General features: G+C 41.9%; 1 protein-coding gene across 2 annotated transcripts in view; it reads left to right on the forward strand.

The window, feature by feature from the left end:
• EPHB6 (EPH receptor B6) overlaps nt 1-25,290 on the forward strand; it is a 66,743-nt gene that overhangs the window by 17,343 nt on the left and 24,110 nt on the right. For both annotated transcript variants that reach the window (XM_014253389.2, XM_005523804.3), the window contains exons 2-4: nt 1,239-1,454; nt 11,855-11,919; nt 14,405-15,101. In XM_014253389.2, the coding sequence (XP_014108864.2) occupies nt 1,364-1,454; nt 11,855-11,919; nt 14,405-15,101 (853 nt within the window). In that variant the 5' untranslated portion in view covers nt 1,239-1,363. The remainder of the gene's footprint in view (nt 1-1,238; nt 1,455-11,854; nt 11,920-14,404; nt 15,102-25,290) is intronic.

Below are 25,290 nucleotides of genomic sequence, written 5' to 3' on the forward strand. Positions count from 1 at the left end.
TCAGGTTCTTACTTGGGGCAGCAGAAGACAGAACTGTTCCATCCTGTCCAGAATTTCTCTCCCTCTCCGGTAAAGCAAATCTAATTGCACTCCACTGCCTTTTCGCATACTCCCCAGGCTGCTTTTTTCCTCTGCTATGCCCAACTTGCTCAAATCCCCTATTGCAAGGATTTCAGATAATTGCACTGAGTCTGCCCCTTTTAATTACAACTCTCCCCTCCCTCTTTCAGCCAAGTTATTGAGCCATTTCTGTACATTGCCTGAGACATTTTTCTTTCTCCTTAGCTACGCTTCACTGTGTCACTGAAGATACTGGAGCATTTTCAATGCTCTGCTCAAAGAGCACCTGAAGAAACAAAACGTACTGGCTTTTTGCATGCAACCTACATATTACTGTGATATTTCTCTGGTGGGCTGAGAATTGGACAGATGGAGTTAGAATTACCTTGCTTAGCAAAATTGTTATGCTGTATTGATCTAATGCAATGCTGGATTAAGCGACATGCTGCTCCCTTACTGTAAGATAAGCTTTTATGTCAGGTTCTTAATGGTGGTGGTAGAGTTTTGTTTGGATTTTTTCCCACTTAAGATAATAAACTTGGACTTGTGTGCTTTTTCTGGCTGTAATGCAGGCTCCCTGTTTGACCTTAAATATCACAACGTTTGCTTCCTCACGTACAACATATCAATGGGAAAAATACTGTCCAAGTTGGTAGTGTTGTGCAGTCATATGCTTAAAGGGACAAATGCCTGCATCTGAAATGCAGTTACAAGTGTGTCAGCTGTGCAGATTTGTTCTGGCAAAAACTCTCCTGTCATGGCTACTGCCCTGCAGAGGCCTTAAAAGGCAAAGTGTAAATTACAAGAGACAGAATTTGAAAAGCATACAGGGGAAATGGAATGGACACCTTCCAAGAAACATTGCCAAAGATGCAGAAAGGACCATGACTTCAGTAGTAGTACAGCCTATACTGCGGTAGAGATTTAGCATTGATTTGGGAACCACACTGTCACTGATGCCATGAAAGTCTCAAAATCTGTGTCTACTGGCAGTGCACAAAGCACCTGTGACTGACTGAAGTCTTGAGGGGTCAGTAGATGGTAAATACTGGGTCTGTGCTACTCCTTTTCGCCTCTAACTTGGAAGTAGTAAATGATGAAGCAGTTGTATAAAAACTGTCAGTTTTGTGTTAGAGTGACCTGGTTTCTGTTTCTACCTTCTGTTTTTTCTTAAACAGTATTTCTCTGTGAAGACTTCTGTGCTTTAATTTGGGAAGATACTCAAACACTCCAAGAAATCTCAGACCATTTCAAGGGAGTGGTGTGTGCTTGTTGAAGATGTTGGTATTTACAGAGAATCTTCATGGATTCTAATGCTGGCATCAGTGCAAGAGTGTCGGGAATGGGTTGGCTCTGGATGGTCTTCTTCTTTCATCTAGTCACCTCATTAGAAGGTAAGAATGGATGTTTTGCAACAACTTTGAACAGTTTTCTGTAGAGGTTAAAAAAAAAAATAAAAGTGTGCTCTCCAGTATGCTTATATCCTAGTCCAGATGAGCATTGAGCACATGTCTGTTTGATGATTGATCACTATCTCTTGGGATTTAAAAACTTGTCAGTATTGTTTCTGATGGGAGAGGCAAACCCTCTTATGAAGGATCATTAGTGAACATTACTACTAACTATCTCAGACGTGCCTGCCTCAAAGAATAGATTTCTTTTTTTCTCCAGGAATAAGCCCCTTGTTTATATTTTACGTGTATTTGATTCTTGTGTTCCTGTTCTTGCACCACGTTTGCTTTGTGAAATGATCTCTGGATATTTGTACTGCTTGAGAAGACAGCACCCAATGGGCTGAAATCAAGAGTTTTTGTCTCACCTCTGAAAAACTTGCCTCAAATAATAGATATGGAGAGAATATTTTGCATTAACAAGAAGAGACAGTTCACAATCAGCCGGCAGACAGAGGAGGGAGAAAGCACTGAAGGCAGGGTAGGGGAAAGGTAGGCAGGGGAAAAGAGGTGCCAAGAAAAAGGTAGAAGAAAGAATAGATGATAGAATGGAGGGCGATGAGAGCAGGAGATAAGATTAGAGCTATGGAAGAGAGTTAGAGAAGGGCAGAGGTACTGTAAACAGTCCCCTTGTTTGTTCCAAGAATATCCTTGCAGCTACATGTGCTCAGTGAACTGTACTGCTTTGTGATGAATGTTCATCTCTTGCATTTCTGAAAGCCGCTGAAAGAGGAGAGGAGGGAGAGATGGAATCAAAGGGAAGCAAGGAAAGACCTAGAGAAAAGGAAAGGAGAATAGTGTGAGATCTAGTAAAAAGAGGAAAGCTTGTTAAAGCATCCGTTCTCTTAATAGGAAGGGAATGCAGTGTGTGTGGGAAGTTCAGAGACTAAATAATTGATGTAAGATTATAATACAAATTCTTAAATCTCTGAAATTCTCATTTCATGAAATGAGTGAATTACTCATTTTAAAATTGTATTACAAATATCTGTGTAATGTGTGTTAATGAGTTCCTCATGTAACTGGTAGAGAAACCAAGATAGCAAAGGGGGGAAAATGTAAATTCTCTCTGCAAATAATAAGTAACTGGGCGACGCCTGTGCAAGTGAACATTTTTTTTAATTCAGTGCTCACTCCTGAAAGTTTGTAGGGATTAAAGAGTTTAGAAAGTACTGTGTGATACAGCTTCACAGAACACATAGTTGACCTGCCTGGATTGAAATAGGACAGTAAAATTCTGCCAATGGAGAGGAAGCAGTAAAAGTGTCCATGAACCAAACTTCAACTCTCAATTCAGAGTCAGGGTAGTCAGCATCTTCCTTGTGACTGTACTGCATGGTCCTAAGTTTGCACTCCAAAGCTGATTTACATCTCAGAGGTAAGTATTTTTGTTGTGGTCAAAAGTCAAAGAAAAATTATATGGTAAGGGAGGAAAGTCTGATGATAAGTATGTAGAAAGCTTTGCTTTAGTGCAGAGTTGTCCATAAGGAAGGAAAAAGGCCTATGGCTTGTTTGTTGACTCATTATTATATACAGCAGAAACTTGAAATTCAGGTTTCAGACCTAAGTTGAAAAATATAGGGAATATCCAATGTGGTCTTTAGTTTTTGGAGAGCTTCTCAGAAGTTTCAGATGGTGTTTAAAATACATTTCACCTCCAACTAAAGAGAATTGACCGAGTGGGAAAATCAGTTCTTCCTAGTGTTTCTCAGGCATTTGAGTTAAAGTCTGAATGTAAATCACTTTTTGTCTCAAACTAAATGTTGTTCAAACTTTGTTTGAAATTTTCTAAACCTTAATGTTAATCATTAAGAAAAGAGGAAGAAACTCTCTAAAAGAAATAGAGAGGGGAAGTAGTCAAAATATTCAGACCATCTTTATATACATTATGAAAAGAGCAAATACTTCTTAGGCATAATGCCTCTCAAATAGAAAGAAGACAGCATGCTTTTACAGGACCTAATGCGACTTTAAACTCCATCATGACTCAGAAGTAAAGAAGTTCTTGTAAGCAATTGAAATTATTTTGTTGCTATTGGTTTTAATGCATAAAAAGGAGACATGAGGCTGAATTTATTCAATACAGCTCTAGTATTTGGACACACTGATTTCATTAGGAATGAGCATGTCTGTGCGAAGTTTTCCAGACATGATTTTTACTCCAAAAGAAAAGTCTGAATGGAAACCTAAGGGAAGGCTGCTTTGCAAACAGAAAACATTTGTACACTTACTATTTTAGCCTTATTAATAGAAACACATTTTCACAAAAGTTTTCATTAAGATCACATTTCTCAGTGTTTATAGTTCTGCAAGAGTTTTTGAGGATTTAGTTTTGAGAGCATTACTTCTGAGCCGCATGCTGGGTGAGGTAATAGATTTTTCCTTTTTCTCAAAGCTACATAAAGAACTGCAGTAATTTTATTTCTTTGAAAATCTATGGATGTATGTAATTACAGTTTATCACTGAATATTTAAATTAACATTTTAGGTTAACCTCTCTGATTGTAAAAATTTGTGAAGCATAGAATTTAAGAATGCTTGATGGTCTGCAGTCAAGACAGGTGAGAGCAAGTGATAACTTGTTAATGAAATAGCTCTTGCTAGGGCACTGGGATCAATTTTATGCAGAATATTGGTTTTGCTTTGATGGCATTATAAATGTCTACAGCTGTAAACACCGAGTTCATTTTGAAGAACTCATTAAATATGTTCCAGAGGAATGGTGTGTTCTGTATGTAAGGGACTGCATTTATTTTACAACAAGCTCTCAAGCTTGCAGAACAGCTGGACAATCTTTCTAAGTATCTTGCAGAAATTCAAGATACAGAGAGAGTAATTCTGCTTTGGTAAAACCTCTTTACATTATTCTCTTTGGCAAAAGAGAATATGGAAGAATATGGAAGAAAAAAGGCAGTGAGCTCAGACATTTCATTTTCCCCCTATTTTTTCTACCAACTGGTTATTATCTTGGGTTGTTGAAAATAATGTATTGATTGTTCAAATTGGCTTGCCTTTGAAGTGGAGGAAAAGATAGCTTCCTCAGAGGGATCTTCAGAGTGAAAAATACCACTGTCTTTTGGTTTATTATATTCAGTTTTGTATATACAAAGAAAGGTTTAAATTAGTGTCATTTTACCTTGGGGCGTGGGGGGAAAGTGAAATTAACTTTTTAGTTTGATTGCTTGTGATTCACATGAGTTATTAAAATCCTAGCAAACATTTTCTTCACAGCTCTTTCCTGACGCTCTCCTGTGTGCCAAAAACTTTGCCACATGCTTGGAAGGCCCAGGGCTGAGGAATATCCTGTTGTAGACACGCAGAAGGTGAATGAGACTGGGCTGGATGTGCAGCCTGTTTGTAAAGGGGAACAGACAGGGGTTTATCCTCTTGGTCAGTCTCAGCAGCTCCATTTGATTAATTTTCTTCCATAATCGATTCCTGTGTAGTTCCTGTGCTAGGGACATCCCTGTTCCCGGGTTTGTACCATGCCCTGTGTTGAATCTGTTCCCAAACTGCTGCTTGGAGGCCAGGAGGACAGGAGAGACTATTCATGCTGCAAATAACACTGTTTATATTCAAAGCTAATTAAAGCTTCATAGAAAAGGAATGGCATTCCTGTAGTGTAGAGTCTCCAGGATTTTCAGTGTATGCTTTGGTAAAACTTGGGAAGACATAAGCTCACTTTTTAGAGTCTATGAAAAAAAGCAGGCAGGAAAACATAGATAAGCATTAGAAGTCATGCTGTGCTGTCATTGGAAGTAGCTGGTTTGGTGGCAGTGGTAGCTGGACCCAAGTTCTAGACTTACTAGTGGCTGTTTGGAGAATGAACTTCTTTAGCTGTGGAAGAGTAGATATTATATTGTATCACTAGGAAGGTTGTAGATAGCAATTTAACTTGATTTCATATGCAAAGTTGGAACTTTTTTTTATTTTAATTTCTTGATGTCTGCATTTTCTGACATCAGTAGTAGTGCAACATGCTAATCCTGGCAGTTTCCTTAGAGCTTTAACAAAAGAAAGGGGCTGGGAAAGAGGAAAATACACAATCATTCATAAAGCTTAAAAACTGTGTTACCTTGCAAAAAGCTGTGTATTTCCATATCCTATACCATTTGGCTGTCATTTCTCTCTTTCACAGATGGTACATAACTCCTGGTTGGAGTGTGAGAATTCCTTCTTGCAGATGACAACTTTGATGTTCTGAGAGTGTCAGCATTTTGCTCTGACATAGCAAGCAGTTAAATTACATTAAACTTCATGGAACTTACTAAACACATATCCCATTGATTCCAAATAGCTTTTCTAAAATTAATTGCATTTTAAAAGGAGCATTGCAGAAGTAATACAGGATCATTCATTGCAGGATTGACAATATAGTTTTATACAAGAAAAAAATTCAAACTCATTTGTCTCATATAGATTGGTTTTGTATATATTCTTTTACATTAGGAGGCATATTCTATAACTCTGTAGCTTGATTTTTCATGTTAAGTCATAGCTAAAATTTAAGACATTTTCTTTTAAAAATAACCGTAACTTTTGTGTTGGATAGTTATGAAAAAGTAGGATTTTTTGGCTGGTTTTGTTTGGTTTTTTACTTGTTTGATCAACTAATTTTTGAAAAACAGAATACTTACTACAGTTGCATATGTCATTAGCTATTGATATATTATTTAATTCACCACAATTGCTGTTTAGTTTTGGAAGAAGTTCTAGTGTATTTAAGGCTTCCCAAAGATTTCAGTGTATTTTGTCTCCTGATGATAGACCCCATGCATAAATATATTTGTTTATAAGAGTGATTAAAGGTTCCTGATAAAAGGGTTCTCTCCCCATGCTCAAAGGAGCACAGAGGAACAGTGAAAGGCACGGGAATCTGAATAACCTAACAGAGAAGTAAATTCCCTGACCCAGCTTCTCCCGAGTACTATCACAGGAGTGTGATCAGTCCATGGGGTGGGAATGGAACCCATTAAGTTAAATCAGTGGAAGTGCTGTCTGGAACACCTTTTAGATTGAAGAAGATTATTGCCAACAAGGGCATGAGGTTTATTATGGGATGTAGGGAAGATAACCTGCAGAATTTACTGCAGGTTGTTTAGGGGAGTAACCGTAGGTGTGGAAAGGGAGGATTAAGTGTGAGAAAGTAGAGAGATAAGGGGCCGGTCACATACACCAGCTTGCAGGTTAGTATGGCTGTCAGGCATCTGACCACCACAGTCTATCCTATCTTCTTATTAAATTCCATTTTTCATCAATTACCTGGGTGAGGGGGCTTTGTGTGTGTGTGTATGCACACTTATATACCAGCAACTGGAGTTGAACCACAGGTCATAATGGCCCATGAGTCAGTGTTACCAGCAACTGGAGATCATGGAATGGATGAAAATCAAATGCTAGGAACTCAGGGTGGACCACAGGTCATAGGATCTGTGTATCTGTGATGCAAGCAGCTGGGGAGTGAGTGAGCTTGTATTAGTGAGCCTGTGATCTCTATATCAAGGCAAACTAGCTTGATGGTGGAGTTAGTGGGTTGGGAAGCCAGGGGAAGAGCAGAGTCTGGAGGAGGAGTGAGACACCAGTTTGAATGTGTGTGTCTCTATGAATGAGAAAAATGGAGGGGTTTATCTAGTGAGGGATGGTCAACTATCAGGAGGTCCAGGTCAGCTATTCTGGTGGCCATAAATTCTGGGGGTTCTTTGAGAGTACTGTCTATGTGTTGTGTATCTTAGTGTACCTGGAGACAGGATGATCCCAGGGCCAGCTCCTGGATCAGCTGAGTGTCAAAGACCACTTCATGGAGACATCCACAGAATAGCAACCCAGGAGAGCAAGCTCCCAGGGCTAGCACCCAGGGGTAGGCTGCACCCTTAAAGCCAGTGAGTAGAGGATCCAAGCGTGCCTCTGTGTGTGTGAAGGGATGTATCAGTGAGTGGGGGCTGTCTGACTCCTCGCACCACGAGTGGGGCTGGGAGCTTCAGATGCCAGCAGACGGAGAGACCACAGATCCAGAGGTCAGGAGGTTTAATCTTTAAGGACAGTTATTGCAGAGATCTTCACTGTATATAAATGCATATGTATTTCCCACTAAGAGACCTTAATCCTGACCAACTAGAAAGGGGAGCAGGATGAGGCCATTGGTGGTGCTGTTTCTCTTTGCATGACTGGTGAGTGCTTCTGTCTGTGTTGATCTTTGTGGCTGGCCATTCACAGATACGCAGTGCTTGCATGTGTTTGTTTGTGTGCCTGTTGGGAATACTCACTTAACCCTGCTTTTGGTTGTACCTGGGGCCATGGAGCTGCAGCAGCCTGGCTTGTGTGAGGTTACTGGATTTGACAGCTCCTGACACTATTTTTGCACCAGCCCAGGGAATGATTTCTCTCCCCAGCCTTCTTAGAGAGCATTCACACTCTTCCTGCTTGTTCAAGGCATGATCATAGAAGGCAGAATAAGCTCAGAAATGTTTCAGTTCTTTTCAAGTCTGTTAAGTGAGCAAGTTTTGCTGCTTGGGGCATTCAGCTCCATAGCAAAGCAAACTCTTTGAATGTTACCTTTTACCATAGTGCCCTTTGCCTTCTACCAGTGTTCATTTGGATATGCTAAGAATTCAACTGGATGAGGTTTGGAGCAATCTACTGTAATGTAGCCTGGCCTTGAGTGGGGTGTTGATCAAGATGACCTCTGTACCTCCCTTCCAGCTTATTTCATTCTGTGTTTCTACAGTTTTAGTACCAGATTCTCACCACACAGGTAAAGGGATCATTTTCCTCTCTTCTCAGGATCAACTCTCTTGTCTGTGGCTGTAGTTTGCAAGGCTTTGGTTGTATAACTCCCTCTTGCACCACTGCGCTGTTAAGACACTGAGGGCAAATGCTCTTCAATCCAGAAAGCTGTTAGGCCATCATTGCCTCCATGAAGGTTGTCTAAGGGTCAGTCATCCTTGGGTGAATTGTCATGCTCTTGCATCAGGGGATCATTTTGTCTATAACACAAGCACTTAATAGTCTTGCTTGAAAGTACTGGCAAAATCTGAAAATTGTTAATGTGCCTATTCTGAACAGCCTGATCTGTCATAGCAGCTTCTAGCCTCTGCCCAGTTTTTCTGGATGTTGACATTATAACATAATGTAGCCCAAGAGATTGGTTTGTGATGTAAATATAGAATAGTACTAGCTGAAGTATTTTTATTTCACCCTTTCTGGCCTGCAAGAACTGAGGATACTCAAATGATAGTTCAGATTTTGCAGAGTGTAATGAACCCATTTGACTCTTCTATAAAAAGTGATGTTTTTTTCTTTTTAGTTTAGGGAAGAGAAATACAGAGGAATCTCTCATCAGTTATTTTTATGTTCCTTGAACTAAAATAACACTTGTAATATGAAATTGGAATATCATTCTTCAAAACTGAGATTAAACCAGGAGTGAAAGAAGTATTGTAGAATTGTCATAATTTCACGTGTTTGAAAGCTTCTAGATTTCTCAGGTATCTTGCCCGTTTTTAATGCAGAGTGGAATATTACTCTAATGATACCCTGAGATTCCTCAATCAGTGTTGCCTCTAGCAGCATCATGGGCTCCACTGAGCCTGGGTCTAACCTGATCTTGCAAAACCCTTGATTTTGAGCAATGTTAAAAGGATGCAAGCCATTTTTCTTCCAGGGTGGTAAATTCAACAGAACATATTGTTTCTATCTGCACTGAAGAACAGTAGAGTACTGGTCTAGCCCAGCACAGTGAGGATGTGGAATGCTACATCAGTCACCAGTGCTAATAAAGTGTCAGAGTGAAGGCTTATACCTGTACACATGTAGTCATTCATACTGTTAAATTATGAACACAGCCATGGGTTTGTTTGGCCCATGCCAAATAATCTTATCACAGACAGTGCCTACACATAGGTCAGAGGTTAGGATGGACTGAGGACCATTCCTGGGGGGTGGTTTTGATGCAGCCATGGGATTCTGTGGGGTTGGAGTTCTTAGTCATGGGAACATGAGCCATAGTGTGCCGGTTGTCCTCAGAGCTAGAGAGCAGTTTAACAGCTTGTTAGATTTATGAGTGTGCATGCAGCTAGTGTGACTGGGGATGTGATTCAAGGCATACAGCCAGTAGGAGAGGGAGGAAGAAGAAAAATAGTGAGGGACTTTTGGCTGTAAGTTGCAAAATGAGATTTATGCACACAGAATTCTTGTGTACTTTTCTTGTTTTTCTAGTGGTTTCTGACTTAAAGTATTCACTGTGAAAGGGACAGTTCTGTCTGCTTCAGGCTGTCTACTTCTGTTTGCTTGTAAAATACTCTTGGTAAATTTACTGGGTAAATATTACCTTGCTCACTGGTGAGAAGTTGCCTGGAGAATATGCTTAACATGGCAGAGCATGGGCTGCTGAGCAAGTCTTTGTTTCCTTTCTTTTACATTCCTTTTGCGCTTTCTATATGGCTTTCCATGTCCTTATTAACTTCTCTCAATTTTACTTTCTTCTAGAGTTTCCATGGGGTAAAAGCATTATACTTTGGTAAATGGGAGACTCAGATCTGATTAGGAAAAAAGTTTTCTGTGTTGAAAAATGGCCTTGTATATTATTTCAGCATATCAAGGCCGTGTCTGGCATCCCAGTGGCAAAGTAATGACATGACACAGTGCAATCCCTGTGCCAGGCTGTGCAATTGAGAAGGTAATGGGCATGGGGGAATGCCAAGTTCCTCTGCTGCCAGGACAGCCTAGCTAACACTGTGCCTCAGGGAGGCATAGGCCTTCTGCAGATGTTCTGCTGCTCAGAGGGGCTGTCTGAGCTGAGTTATCCTTGAGAACTGAGCAGCTCAGCATTTCCTGAGCTCTGTAACATAATTTTAGTGGGGCTGTACTTTAGCTGTAACCAGTAGTTCTTCCCAGTTTTGGCAAGCCGGCCCAGTATTTTGCACTGCTTTTGAATCAAGGAGCTGCATCCTCAGGGAGGTCTAAAAAGTATAAAATGTCCTGTGGGAATATAGGGAATATAGGGAATATAGTTCAGGGACATTGGTGAACGCTGAGGTCTGTATAAACTTGTTCACATGATCACGTCTGCTTTAGGATGAACCTAGTCTTTCCTTTCCAGTAATTAATGTGGATGAATTCCCAGGTGTTTTGGTAGGGATAGTGACATAAGCAATCCATAAACTGGAAATAAAAACCATTGAGGATTTCTCTCCTGCATAAAACATGGAACAATCATATTATTAAACCTTTGCAAGGTTTAATAATGGATCATGAATCTTATTTGTAAGTAAGCTGGCTGTTGCTCTTAAATTTTGTGTTGGTTTTTTTAATCTGTTTTTTGAGATTTTTTTTTAAAGCAATAAGATAGAAATATGAAAATCAGAATAACCAATTAAAGCCCAGAATTTAAGAAAAGACAGTTTATTTATACAGTGAATATCAACACATGTAAATACCTATTCAGCTGAGCCATTTTCTTATTCTGTGTCCTAAATATACAGAGTAAAGAGCACATGCTTGCATACCACGATGGTCTCAGACCCTGACACTCTCTTTTGGAGTTTTTGTTTAAACTAAGTTTATAGTTTGTACTGTCAAAAGCTCTCGTGTGTTTCTTTGTACCCCAGCAGAGAATAAAGTGTCCAACAGCAGTCAAGGCTAGTATCTGTCTCTAGTGGTAGCTTCAAAAACAATGGAAATGCAGACTATTTGTGGGAATAAACTAGGCCTGTGAAGTTCTGCATGTACCCTACTCTTGAGCAGTGTGATGCAACAGATTATTTAATAGTGGGATTCCTACACAGGCTTGGAATGTAATGCCCAGCTCCAGAACAAAGTGAATCCATTACAGGATCATCTGGGTTTGCGTCTTAAACTCCCAAAGAAATTTGGTTCCAGAACTGTGAACAAATGTATCTTGGCTTCATGTCCACACTTACATGTGCAAATAAAATGGGCAACCATAGTTCTGAGGAGACTGGCATGCATTCATGTTGCTCATCTTGTGTCCCTCTTTCCTTTCCAAAAAGAGAGTGGCCTCATCTGAGTTGCTCATTATCATAACTGCTCCAAGCTGTCAGTGTGCTTATACTTTGCCTGGGAAAGTCTGGTGAGAATATTGCCAAGCAACTTGAGAGTCATGAGTTAGCATGATTATGTGCCCAGTGCCTCTGCCCTTGTCTTGGCCCTTCTTAATTTATTAGTATAGACATAACCTGTCATATTTAATCTCAAAACATTAATGTTTATTTTTGGTGTATGGAAGCCCTCTACAAGACAATCTTGTGAGGAACAGATAAATTTTAGTTTGACTTGGAATAGCACAAAATACTTCTTTTATTTATTTGTTTTTTTAATACAAACAGAAATACTTCTGGACACAACTCAAGAGACCTCAGAGATAGGCTGGACTGCACACCCTTCTGATGGGGTAAGCATTTCCCTTGTCCTCTTCTTGACTGTACCTCTGCTGGGAAGATGTGCATGCATCTGATGAAGAAAGGGAAACTGGAAGCAGTGAGACTTGGTTTATAGATTCTGTACATATGAACAATTTGAGCACAGTGTATTATGCAAAACTGAATTGTTAAGAGAGAAGGATGCTGAGTGGGATGCTATTGCCACCTCCTTACCCTCTTCCTTCCACTCTGCTCCAGAGACACTAAACAGTTCTCCAGCTACCCCTCCAGATTAGAATAGAATAGAATGGAATGGAATGGAATAGAATAGAATATTGCCATTGAAAGGTACCTGCAACAATCAGCTGGCCCAGCTGCTAACCACTTAATGGCTGACCAGAAGCTGAAGCATGTTATAAAGGGCACTGTCAAATGTCTCTTACACACTGACAGGCTTGGGGTATTGACCACCTTTCTAGGAAGCCTGTTCCAGTGTCTTACCACCTTCTAGGTAAAGGAATGTTTCCTGATGTCAATTCTGAGCTTCCCCTGAGGCAGATTTGAACCATTCCCATGCATCCTATCTTGGATATGAGGGAGAAGGGATCAGCATTTCCTTCTCCCCTTCCCCTCCTCAGGGAGCCACAGAGACCAAGGAGGTCATCCCTCAGCCTCTCTTGTCTCCAGACTGGATAAGCCCAGAGCCCTCAGCCACTCCTCCCAGGACACACCTTCCAGCCCTTCCACCAGCATTGTGCCTTCCTCTGCACACAAAGACTTTCCCACCACTCTGAAGTGGCGGCGGTGCCCAGAAGTGCCACCAGCACTCCGGGTGAGGCCGCACCAGGGCTGAGCACAGCGGGGTGATCCCCCCTTCTGCCCGGCTGTGCTGCCTGTTTGATGCCCCCCAGGACATGGTTTCTGCCCTCTGGGCTGCCCGGGCACACCCTGCTGACTCTCACTGAGCTGCTGCCACCTGCACCCCCAGGGCCCTCCCTGCAGGGCGCTCCCCGGACTCCTCTCCCAGTTTGCACTTGTGCCTGCAGTTACTCCATCCCAGGTGCAAGATCTGGCACTTGCTCTTGTTAGGTTTTGTGCCATGAATGATCGCCCAATGCTCCCATGGTGTACAAACATTTCAGCTGTGCTCCTGAGCCCTCCATGCTGCCAGGAGCAGCATACATGATCCCAACTAGCACTGCCATCCTAAGTTTATGCCATGCCAACCTTCAGTTTACCTTCAGGTCTCCTGCTGGTATGCACTTCCTCCATCAGTTACAGATTAAATCCCTCAAACCAAGTCCCTTCAATTTATGAGCAAAGATACATTACTTCCATCAGAACAGTGGATCCTGTCACATCCCAGCACACCCTGTGTCTCAGAGATTCTTAAATGGTTACAAACCCTTTTTGGCAGAGGCACCAGTCCTGAAGCCAGTATTGATATCTTGGCACCTGTTTCTTTCAAAGTGCCTTACTGCTACTGAAAAGATCGAGGAAAAACAGTACCCATTCTCCTGAATTTTTTTGTCATTCTTCCCAGGGCCCTGAAAACTCTCTTAATCAACTTTGCACTTTTTGTTGGGACATTATTTGTACCCATGTGAAAAAGCAGGTGTGGATAGTAGTCCGAAGGCTGTACTAAGCTCTTCCATCATCTGCTGACATCACTGAACTGGGGCCCAGGGAGGCTGCAAACTTGCCTAAAAAGATGTTCTGGGCTGCAGATGGGTGCTTCTGTTTGACACCAGAGAAAGTCACGGATGACCATAACTTGCTGTTGTTTCTTCTTGGCAAATGGTCTTACTGCAGATCTTATTGTGAGGAGCTGGTTGGCCAGACCTTTGTGAGAATGCTTGAGCAGGTTCATTCTCTTCTCTCTCACTGTGCACGTCCTCTGTCATACCCAGGGCCTTGTACCTATTCTGAAAAGCTTGTTGAGAGGGTAAGGAAGGTTTTGTTTTATAGCTTTGTGCAGGAACCTGCTTCTACCCCTCCTTATTCTTCCTCCAGGCACAAATCAGATCTGGACCTGCCCCTGTAGTGGTCATGCTGAGTGGTTTATGTGCATAGGAGATGTCAGAACACAGCTCCCACTGTGGTAAAAAGTGGAAGGGACTTCTGCTTTAATGTGTTTTCCAGAGAACAGTGTCTAGTTGCTCTGTCTCATTTGTTTGTGTCCTTTGTTTTGTCTCTGGAGATAAGAGATGGGAAGATAGGAAGGAAGAAAGTGTGACTCTTGCATTTTAAGATTCTCGATGTCGTGTGACCAAGTTTGCATGATTTATGTTCTCTGTCACAACAGTTCTTACTTTGGAGCTTTGAGTGCTATTCTTTACAGGGTCATACTCTGTCTAGAATGCTCTGCTACACATGGCATCAACAAGTTCAAATCTTGTCATAGGCATGGCAAGGAGAAAGGGAAGACAAAGGCCAGTCCTGCATTTTTGGGGCAGCTGAATACTGAATCCTTTTTTTTTTTTACTGTTTCTTTTTTCTCCTCTGTATCCATTGTAGTGGGATGAGGTAAGTGTCCTGGATGACAAGAAGCGCCTGATCCGAACCTTTCAAGTGTGCAACGTGGCTGAACCGGGTCAGAACAACTGGCTGCGCACTCACTTCATAGAGCGGCGCGGAGCCCACCGCGTCCACGTCCGCCTCCGCTTCTCAGTGAGGGACTGTGCCAGCATGCGCACCGTGGCCTCTTCCTGCAAGGAGACTTTCACGCTCTACTACCACCAGTCGGAGGCTGACATAGCCTCTCAGGACATGCCAGAGTGGCGTGAGGGCCCCTGGACCAAAGTGGACACTATTGCAGCTGATGAAAGCTTTTCCCAGGTGGACAGCACTGGGAAGGTGGTCAAGATGAATGTTAAAGTACGTAGCTTTGGGCCACTCACCAAGCAGGGCTTCTACCTGGCCTTCCAGGATTCGGGAGCCTGCATGTCCTTGGTGGCAGTCCAAGTCTTTTTCTACAAGTGCCCAGCTGTGGTGAAAGGATTTGCCTCCTTTCCTGAAACGTTTGCTGGCGGGGAGAGGACGTCACTGGTGGAGTCCCCGGGGACGTGTGTGCCCAACGCTGAAGAGATGAGCACGACGGGCTCCTCGAGTGTTCGGCTGCACTGCAATGGGGAAGGGGAGTGGATGGTGGCCATTGGACGGTGTACCTGCAAGGCTGGCTACCAGCCTGTGGACGATGAACGAGCCTGCCAAGGTGAGAGAACTTTTTTCCCCTCACCCTTTGGCAGCCATTCTCTCATTGGTTCTCTGTGTTAGCAATATTTGGCCCTAGCCAAAATTTCACAGAGCTGGGAGAGTAAATCATTTCTCACAGAGATCGCCTTGTAGCAGCCTCTTCTCACACATTTAGCTCCTCAGACTGGAGTTGGAGTGACCACTTTGTCGTGGTTTAGGAATGGTGTTCTCTAGTTTGATATTGCCACTAAAACCACGCTGCCCCTCGCTCCCTCTCCAATTGGAAGTACAAAAGACAAAGATCATGGATTAAGATAGGAACACTTTACTGGAAACAGCAGTGAGATCATAGAATGAATGGTAACAGCAACAATATTAACAACAAAAGGTGTAAGACAGATGGTTTACATGGGAAGTGACAATGAACTAATACCAATCTGATTGGCTGTTTCTGACATGTTTTCTCTGAGCAGAAAGGAATGCCCCTTTCCTTGGAGTCTATCTTCCCCCCACCCCTGTCAATGATAAGGGGTGGTGTAGCGTAACATCTGGTCCTGGTTACACCCGCATAACCATGCCCACTCCCAGCTAATGCAAAAAATTGTCCTTGTCTTGGCTGAAACCAGGACACCACTGCTTGCTGCTAGGAACATGTTTGGAAACTCCACCGAGGCCTTAGTTACAGCTGCCACCAGAAACAGCCTCTCAGGGTACTTATAAAGAACTAGCAGGAGCAGGAGCTGTCACTAAGCCAGATCTACCATAATTCCACTTCTTTACCAAGGCGCAACAGAACTAGAAGAAAGATGCTACATGGAGGACAGCTGAGCCCAGAGCTAATACCCTCTCTATCCTAGTTATTTCTGGCCCTTTTGTTAGTGTATAGTAATAAAATTTTAAAAAGGGGAAACAGCAGCAGCCTGGTCATGGGACAGAGAAAATGTGGCTCTGTGAACCTGTCCTGACTAGAAAAAGCAGTAATAATGGTATCATCATTACCAATAATGTACTCTCTGCCCCAGGGCCAGTGGTATTTCTGTGACATGTCTGTAGGAGGAAGTAGATTTCATTACATATCACCCAGAAGTGGTATTGGGCTAAAATTTGGCCAAGCCTGATCACCCAGTCTAATGTCATGACTGTGTTCCTATCTCAAGCTTCGGACAGTCCATTAGAGCAAACTGCTTATGTTGGTTATATAATTTGTGTATGAAGTTCTTCTGGTGCTTCCTTTGTTTTAATACACATCTACTCATAATCTCTCAGCAGTGTAAAATGTTGCTGCACTACACTTAGTAGTCTAAAAAATAAATGCTATATGGAACCCAGTTTTGGCTGCTGACAAAATTTAGAAGTTGGATTTATTCAAACAAGAGTTCAACTCAGACATGGAATGTACGAATACTCTGGTTAACACTGAGTGCAAATGCAACGAATAATTAATGGCTGTCAATAATATGTTACCTTAAATTCCTGCTTCATGAAGTGATTTGGGTCATGCAAAATAGCATCATTATTAAAATACTTTTATTTTTAAAATACAGGTCATTGTGCTGGAGACTTAAAAAGCAATTAAAATTGATACGTGCTTTTCATTTGTTTAAACTTTGAGAATAATTAAAATATCTGTGCCTTTTTATCCTTTTATCCTTTTTATCCTTTTATCCTGTTCATTCTGAGAGAAATGTAACTACATTCATTTGGTGCTGCTCCAGAGCCAATAAGCTCTGATGTAGACCAGCTCTGTATGGCACTAAATTTGTTGTCTGCATGAGTAGCATGACTAGTTCACAGTCTAAATAAACTGCCAATCAATAATTTAGTTTCAGATAGTAGTTTTAAGCAGTCAAAAAAAAAAAAAAAAAAAGGAAAAAAAAGAGAAAGATTTGGCTTGCCAAATAAAAAATAAAAATAAGTATTTTTTAAAAAAACTTGTCTTCCATTTTTCGTAGTATTCAGTGAAAGCTGATATTTCCTTGCAGCCTCATTGTCATAGAAGCTGGAGATAGATGAAAATGATTAATATTATAAGGAATAGCTGAAATAATGACAGTCTATCAAGCTACAAAAGTCAGTTCCTGTAATTTACTTCCCAAGATTCCATGAGCAGCCTAGAGCAGGCAGTGACAACCAAATATGAATAACGTTAAAGGGTATTCTTTTCTTCTCATGTTCCTTTTATACTCCTCTGGCTTGATCATCCTTCCTGGTCTCTTCTCCTGCTAACAACATGTTGCTGTCCTGCCTGAATGAAGCCACATTCAGCTCGTGTCCCCTTGCTTGGTGTTTCTTTCGTGGAGTCCTCTGCAGCCCTTCTTGTCTGTCCGTCTGTCCGTGTGTCCTCCCTTCCTAAGAGCAGGCGTACACCGTGATACAGAGCTGCTGCCACGGTGTTTTAGATGAAACACGAAACAAAAGCAATAGCTCAAGGGCAGATTTCCACTGATGATAATGCAGAGAGGTGTTCTTAATAAGACTGAAGAATCAACCAAGGATAAGGAGAAGCAAGTTTCCTTCTTACACTTTGGTAGAAGAGTGTGTGGGCATTGCCTTCCCCCTCACCATATGCAAGCCCGTGGAGTCCTTCCTGGACCAGCTGTTACCTCTTTATTTAGAACAACAAATCTGCCAAGAGCCATTCTGGGCAGATAGATAGAAAGCCCTTTTTTTCCCCCTGCCCCCATCATGATTTAAGGTACTTCCTTTCTTTCTTCACTTTTATAAGACTGCCTGCTCTATGTTACTATACGGCAGATTTCTCCAGCTAAATAGAAGAGTGAAATAGCAACCTTTAAGCAAGCCCTTTGGGTGATGTGGGGTGCAATCTGCGTGGGATTTACTTTTGACTTTATCTGAGTAGACTTGTCATGCTGAACAGTCAGAAAAGAGAATGGCAGTTTACAAAGAAAAAAAGAAGGCTGGGACCTTAGTTTCTTTTCCTTCTGTAGATGTGCACACACAGGGTGCCTTGCCGTGCAAAATCATATAATATTTAAATTACCAGGTGCTTTTGAAAATAATACTTAGAATTTGTGACTGGGACTTCTTAAAAAATATTTCAAAAATGACAAATGTAGACAAAAAAGAGTGGAGGAATGATTGCCTGATAAAGTGCTAAGCTGACTTCCAAATAAAGAAGGACAGAGCACTGGACAGAGCTGAGCTGATTAGCCATGTGTGCCACCTCTGTACAAACATACTCAACCAGAGGCAGAATACACCAGCCAGAAAGAGGAGGAGGGAACAAGTTTGAAGTCAAAAACATTAAGCTGAACTTGGGAGAGGGAGGAGGGAAGGTGTTGGTTTAATGTTTGTTTTTGTTTTCTCATTACCCAAATCTATGTTAATCAGCAATAAATTAAATTTCTCCAAGCCAAGTCTGTTTTGCCTGTGATAGTAACTGGTAAACAAGCTCCCTGTCTTTATAACTTCTTTACCTCTGCCCACGAGCTTTCTCATCCAATTTTCTCCCTATGTCTTGCTGAGGAGGGAGAGTAAGAGGGTGGCTGGGTGGGCATTTGGGTGTCTACCAAGGTTAGCCATCTACATGGCTGCTTCTCCACTCTTATTTCTCTGGATATTTGTTTCTAAGAGTATTTAGCAAGCAAAAGGTATGCCTGTCATCTGGAGTAGCTGTAGGGATTCTATAAAATTGCCCATGTCCTTTGGCAATATGCAGTCCCTTCTGATTGCAGAAGGAATCACATCTGTATTACTGATAACTCTAGGAGCAAGCAACTGTGCACGGAGCTGTTGGAGGTCTCATTTGGGAAGAATATTGCATGATTATTTTTATGTTATTAAAAAATGCCCTTTCTCACTAGCTTGGATAAGCCTTTTTCAGTGGGTGAGGCTAAGAGATTGTTAAGATTTATATTAAAGTAAAAGATTCAATAGTCTGCTAAAAATATGCACATACTAGTAGCAAAGGAAAAAAAAGAACACAATAAGATCTTCTTAAATTTTAATCACTTAAAGGATGCTCCCTTTAAAACCACAGGATCATTTACATTCCAGGGACTTGTGAAAGTCATCTGCTCCAACCCCATGCTCAAAGCAGGGCCAAATTGGGTTAGGTCACTCAAGGCCTGTTCTAGTCTAGTTTTAGTTATTACTGAAAATGAAGATTACACAATGTCCCTGGGCAACTGTTCCAATATTTGACAACACCCATGATGAAACTTTTTCCTATGTAGAAGAAGATTTTAGTAAGACGTAGTATGAGGTTATTACAACTTGTGTCTGTTATCTCATGTTCTGCCACCTCGTGCCTACACCTTCTTCATATCCTCCCATTAGGTGGCTGATGACAGCCATAAGCTCCTGCCCCACAGCCTGCTCTGCTTCAAAATGAGCAAACACAGTGTCTTAGCCTCTCCTGGATGAGAGCTTTAATTTCAAGGTAAACTCACAGTTGATAATAATGTTTGGTGCCTTGATCTAGATTACCTTTTTCAAGTTTTTTTTTCTTCCATATTGCTCCTTTCATCGGCTTCTCCAGCCTTCTTCTGCTACTTGCACACACATTTTGGTGCTTTTCAAGTAGTTTGCTTCTTTTGCTGTATCAAGTGCTTGCTGTCTACTCATATGCTGTCCTACCCTGCCCAAATCTTTCCTCTTGTGTTTTTTGTCTTTTTTTTCCTCACACAACCCATTCACTGGCAGTTCTCCCACATATAATTAGCCAGTAATTGCCTCAGCTCCACCTCTTTTACCTAAAAAATCCCTTACTCAACTGATCTCCTATCAACAGTTAAACAGGAGAGTTCTTAGTCACTCCATTTATTTTATCTCAGTTGATTTGATGCTCTTCTTTAAGGCTCGAAAGACACACTTTTCTCTCCTTATGTTTCTTTCATTTTCCACTCTCTCTTCCCCACCCAAACAGTTGTAGTAACTGTGAAACTGTAGATCAACTCAGGGCCCTATTGCATCACTGTGCCTTGCTTTTATCGCTGGCTGATTCCACCTTATTCAGAACAAGATGCAAGATGCACGGTAGCAGTCACTGTGGAATAGCCTGGCCCAGTAGAAGTTTATTACCACCATAAGCTAGCCATAGATTTATTTATGGGGGACAGGGGGGAAGAAGAGCTTTATATAAAAGACACTACAGTTTTTATTTTCTGTTGTGTTTTCTGCATGCTAATTATGCTATCTTTCTAGCATTTTGAGAAATACAATGTCTAAATGTCTACATCATAATATTACAGTACTTCTGGTTGCTAACTCCTTTCCATCATCCTGCCCTCTAAGTGCCAAACTCCATCCCTTTGCCTGGAGTCATTCTCATTGGAGGCCCTCTGTAGCTCTGCAGATTCGTTTTTCGCCAGGCCTCACAATCATCTTTGTCTATTCATCCTTCCCAGTGTGACTCCAGTGCCAGCTTTGACACTGTTCATTTTCAATACTCTCACATCTAGTATTTATTCTTGCTGCCCCACAGTACTGGGAGCAGAACTCCTATGTAAGAAACAGATCGCTTGTCTCAGTCAGGAAGAGAGCAATTTTATGCTCTTCTAAATGTCTTCCTGTGTCCCAGCTAATTTCCAAGTCATATCCGTGTACAAAAAATCAGTGTCACCTGTTTCACTCCATAAAGTCCCTTCTAGGTGTACCTAAAGCTGTGTTGGAAGTTCCCAGCTGCCTTTCTTGGTCATTCTCCCCTTGCTGCATTTTGTTTAGTGATCCAAATATTTCCTCTCTGTCCTTACTGTCCACGTGAGCTTTTTAAAGCCTCTTTCTCTACCTCTTTGGTTCTTGGTCTGTAGTCTCTTCATTTTAATTTTCTTTATCCCTGTCCCCACTGCCACTCCATTATTCCAGCACTTTCCTCTGCTGGTTTGGCTATGTGCTATTGCTAGAAGTCTGTCAGAAGCTGCTCCTCCAGCCTCACGGGTGGAACTTGTCTCCAGTGAGCAGTCAGGCAAACACAGGGGCGAGCGTTGTAGGGGGAGCTGAGGAAAACTGGGTCAGTGTCTGAGATGAGCTGTGCCCAGCTGAACTGTTGTGGCATTCTGACATTGTGCCAAGATATGGAAAATGACTGAGACAAGCTGAGGGAAAAGCGCTTGCGCACTCCGAGCTCTGCTTTCTCCTTTCATAGTAGGCTTGACTTGATGGGATGTGGCAGCTTGCTCTGCCCCCTGAGGTGCTAGCTCTGCAACCCTCTGCCCTTGCATTGGATATTGTGAATCAATCAGAGCTAGATCTGTTTTCTTGGAAAGTCCTGGTGCTGGGGGATGCTAAGTCCTACTACCACCACCACCAAGGCCTGTCAAGAGCTTAGCTGGTGCTCGTGTTCTGTGTGAAGCTGTTCTGCAGGAACGCAGTGGAGGTGTTTCAGGAGAAGCCCCTCTTGCTCAGGCTTTCTCTGGGATGGTCCTGAAGTGGTAGTGTTCACTAAAGGAAAGGGTACTAGTCCTAGTGACAGTGGGCCTGCTTCAGTCCAAGTATTTGTTACGACTGTCTCCAGTGAGCAGCCGTCTGCAGAGGCTGTAGGACCACAGCAAGTGGACCATGATCTGCAGTAAGAAGGGAATGCAAGGTAAGATCATTCAGAAACAAAGGAGAGATGGATTCTGTCTGTTCGTGTAAAGACAGCCCTAGGCTCACTGTAACTGCTTGAATAAAAGGAAGTGGCTTTTGCCTATTTAGATTGCCAGGGGATTTTTTTCTCTTTCCTCCTGACTTGACCTTCGATATACTATTTATAGTGACTGGACTGAGGCAATGCCAGGAAAAGCTCCATATTCTGGGAACAATTATTATTGCTATCTGTGGGCCAAAGTCCTGAGTGCTGTGGGCAGCCTATATTAGGCAATTTTGGAAAGGGATAAAGGTGGTCAATGTAAGCATCTCTGTGACTGGGTGCAGAGGCAGGGTTCAGGTAGAAGCAGAAAGTTTGTGATAGCTGCAGTGCCTGCTTTTGGAGGCCATTCTTTAGTTTCTTGTAACTGGAGGCCAGTTAGTGTCTATTCAGTCCAGCCGTTTTGGCCAAAATTGCAGATGTAAAATATAAGCAACAACAAATTTAGGCCACAGCACTCTTTTTCCAACTATATTTTATTAGGAAGGTGAGAGAGATGTGAATCATGTTTAATCACAGTAAATCAGCTTTGCTTGCAGTATGCTATATGATTTCATTTTACTGTTTTTCTTCTGGAAATAGAAATACCCAGGGGCAGAATGAGAGTTTCAAAGCATGATTGTTTCTCTGTATCTGCCATCCCTCCTGGAAATAACAACGTGAGATTATAGGTTTATGTAGTAATTATTTTTTTCACTAGACAATAAAAAATAATCACTGTGGGGAGATCTTCCCTCCTAAGTTGCTCAGTATTCCACTCCATAGTTCTTCAGGTGCAATTTCTGTAATGTGAGTGGAATGGGCAGATGAATCTCTTCCTTATTGCTTTTCTTTGCACTTCTCTCTCTTGTTAAAAGTCTTTTCTCATGCCTCTCTCTCAAAGGGAACCTGACAATCCTACTCTCATTTTACTTCTGAACATCTGAAATGAGATGTAGTCTAGTGTCAAGAACTTTCCATTCATCTTCCCCTGTCCACCCACCCAAAGTCATGTATGTAATGAATGATCTGGCAGTGAGGCAACCAAGACCATAGGGTTCTATCCACACATTTTAATTGGCTGATGTTTAAAGGAAAACAAAGAATAACTGAACTTGGAAGAGGTCTCTGGAGTACACCTTAACCCACTCCCTGCACAAGCAGGGTCATCTCTAGCAAGTAGCCCAGCACTAGGTCCAGACTGGTTTTGAACTTCTGTAAGGAAGGAGAATCTACAGCTCCTTGGGTTAACCTGCTTCTGTACTTTGTCACCCTCATGGTAAAAAATTGTTTCCTTGTGTTCAGAGGGAGCCTCCTGTGTTTCAGTTTGTGCTGTTCACTTCTGGGCCTGTCACTGAAAAGAGCCTGGCTCTGTCCTCTTTGCTTCCTGCCTTCAGCTGTTTGTATTCATTCATGACATTGCTGGAAGCCTTCTCCGCTCCAGACTGAGCAGTCCCATCTCTATCAGCCTCTCCTCCATGGGAAATACTCCATCCCCTTCACCATCTTTATGGCCCTCTGCTGGATTCTCTCCAGTACGTTAATGTCTCTAGTGTACTGAGGAGCCCGGAACTCAACACTTAAGCTAAGTAGAAGATAAAGATCATCTGCTTTGCTGCAGAATTCCTCAAGGTCTCCAGGACCTAAAGTTCCTAAAGGCTGGTCTTGCTAGTAAAGACTGATGTGGAGAACTTGTCCTGTGTCACCCAGCAGCTGACCCACATTTTCTCTAGTCTTTGAGCCACTTCTGTTGTTAGAGAAACACTTCTCACTTTTGAAATCCTGTGCCAGATGTGATTCCAGGTAGGCTCTGGCTTTCCTAGCCATATGTCTACGTGTTTGGACAATGCCTCTATGTTCCTCTCAGGCTACCTGTCCATGCTTTTGTCTCCTTGTACTTCCTTTCTGTGCTAGGAGTTCTGTTCAAACATGCAGGCCTGTTGGCATTTTTTTGCCAGAATTTGTGCTTGTTGGGATGGACTGCTTTTGCACCTGGAAGAGGTAACCCTTGCACATGAACTAGCTTTTTTGAGTCACTCTTCCCTCCAGGGCATTATCCTACAGGACTCCTCCAGATCACCCAAGTGGTCACATCTGTTTCCCCAGAGTTCAGTGTTATGAATTTGCTTTTTGCTCTGGTCACTGCACTCTGGATCTTGAACTCCATCATGTCGTGGTCACAGGTAGACATTGAAAGCCATCTGAGACACACTGGTGTAGCCAAGACATCAGTCAACCCTGGTCTGGCACATGTGATCATATTACTGAAAGTTCTTTCATTGATGGAACAGCTGCAGTGAAGTTTTATTTCTTCAGTTTAGTTAGCTCTAGTGGAGTGCTTATTAGTGAACCTATGTGGCTGCTTCACTCTGCTTAAGTTAAATAAAGGACAAGGGAATATTTGACCTGGAGATGTTGAAAGGAAGAGATATGTTTACATTAATTCTGCTACTTTACTGTAAATGGCAACTGTATCAAAATTGCTTCAAAAACAGGCCAGATTCCATCTTAAATGTGGTTAGGCTTTTAATTTTTATTCTTTTCTTTTTTGTCTGCTGCTCATAGTTGAAGTTTTTCTCAGAAGCCTGCTACTTTAGTTGGTGGAAATATTCTTGTTTAAACCTGTAATTTAATGTAAAGTCACCTGCTCTCATGCTGTCATTACTCTTGAGCCTAAATAAACAATTCTTCATGGAGTGACTCTTACAGTTCTGGGATTGCATTCAAAAGTAGATGCTGCCCCAATGAGTAAGAGATCTCTTAGGCAGCAAGGAATCAGCTCAGTGTGACAAGACAAAAGGCATTGGGCACTGTGCAGTGCTTGGGGAAACAGCAATACACTGCCTTTGCATGTGGCTCAGACATACAATGCCAAGCACAGTGCATGGACAGTGAAATTAGATTTTGTGAGGCAGTGAAGAACAGGTGTAAGTATTTGGTCACTAGTGCTTGTTACACATACCTGTTCCAAAGTGTTGTCCCTATAGCAGTGTACTGCATCAGTGATGTGAGCAGGTAATATTGTTATCCATTAGCTGGCACCAGATCCCTGTCCAGAGGCTTGTGTTCTTGCTCTCTGTGTTGGTTGGTTTTTACAAGCAGCTTTTGAATGTTTATGGTCACATGGAGTGACTGCCTGTAACATGGATGAAATCTTGCATGGCCTTTTAAGCAACAGAGGTGCTCTTACTTGCATAGACTGCCTTTCTTTAGTGAGGTGCCGCATCTAACACCAGTTTTGTTCCATTGGATAAAACCTACAGCACTGCACTTGTGCTTTTACTACCTTTGGCTAATTCATCAACAGTGTGCCATCTCTGCAGACCTCATCCCTGCATCCCCTGGCTCAACAGCAAGTTGCCTGTGGACTTGAAAGAACTGTGTAAAAATAAATGTTTATTTATTTTAACACAACATGTTTGTTTTAAAATTAATTTTGTTTACTAGATACCAGACAAATTCTTAATTTACATCTTTGCTAGCTTTTCATATGATTTGTAATTGGGCTAAAGGTTAATTTACCTGAAATCTTTTTGCACTGTCCCTGTAGGTTAAATACAGTTTTGTACTTCAGGGGTCTGTAGTGTCTACAGATTTTCCTTTAGTATCACATACATGGTAGACATTACCATTACCTGTT

Source organism: Pseudopodoces humilis, chromosome 2, assembly GCF_049639895.1.
Source record: "Pseudopodoces humilis isolate 2021_Gansu_Grassland_sample_001 chromosome 2, ASM4963989v1, whole genome shotgun sequence".
Lineage (NCBI taxonomy): Eukaryota > Metazoa > Chordata > Aves > Passeriformes > Paridae > Pseudopodoces > Pseudopodoces humilis.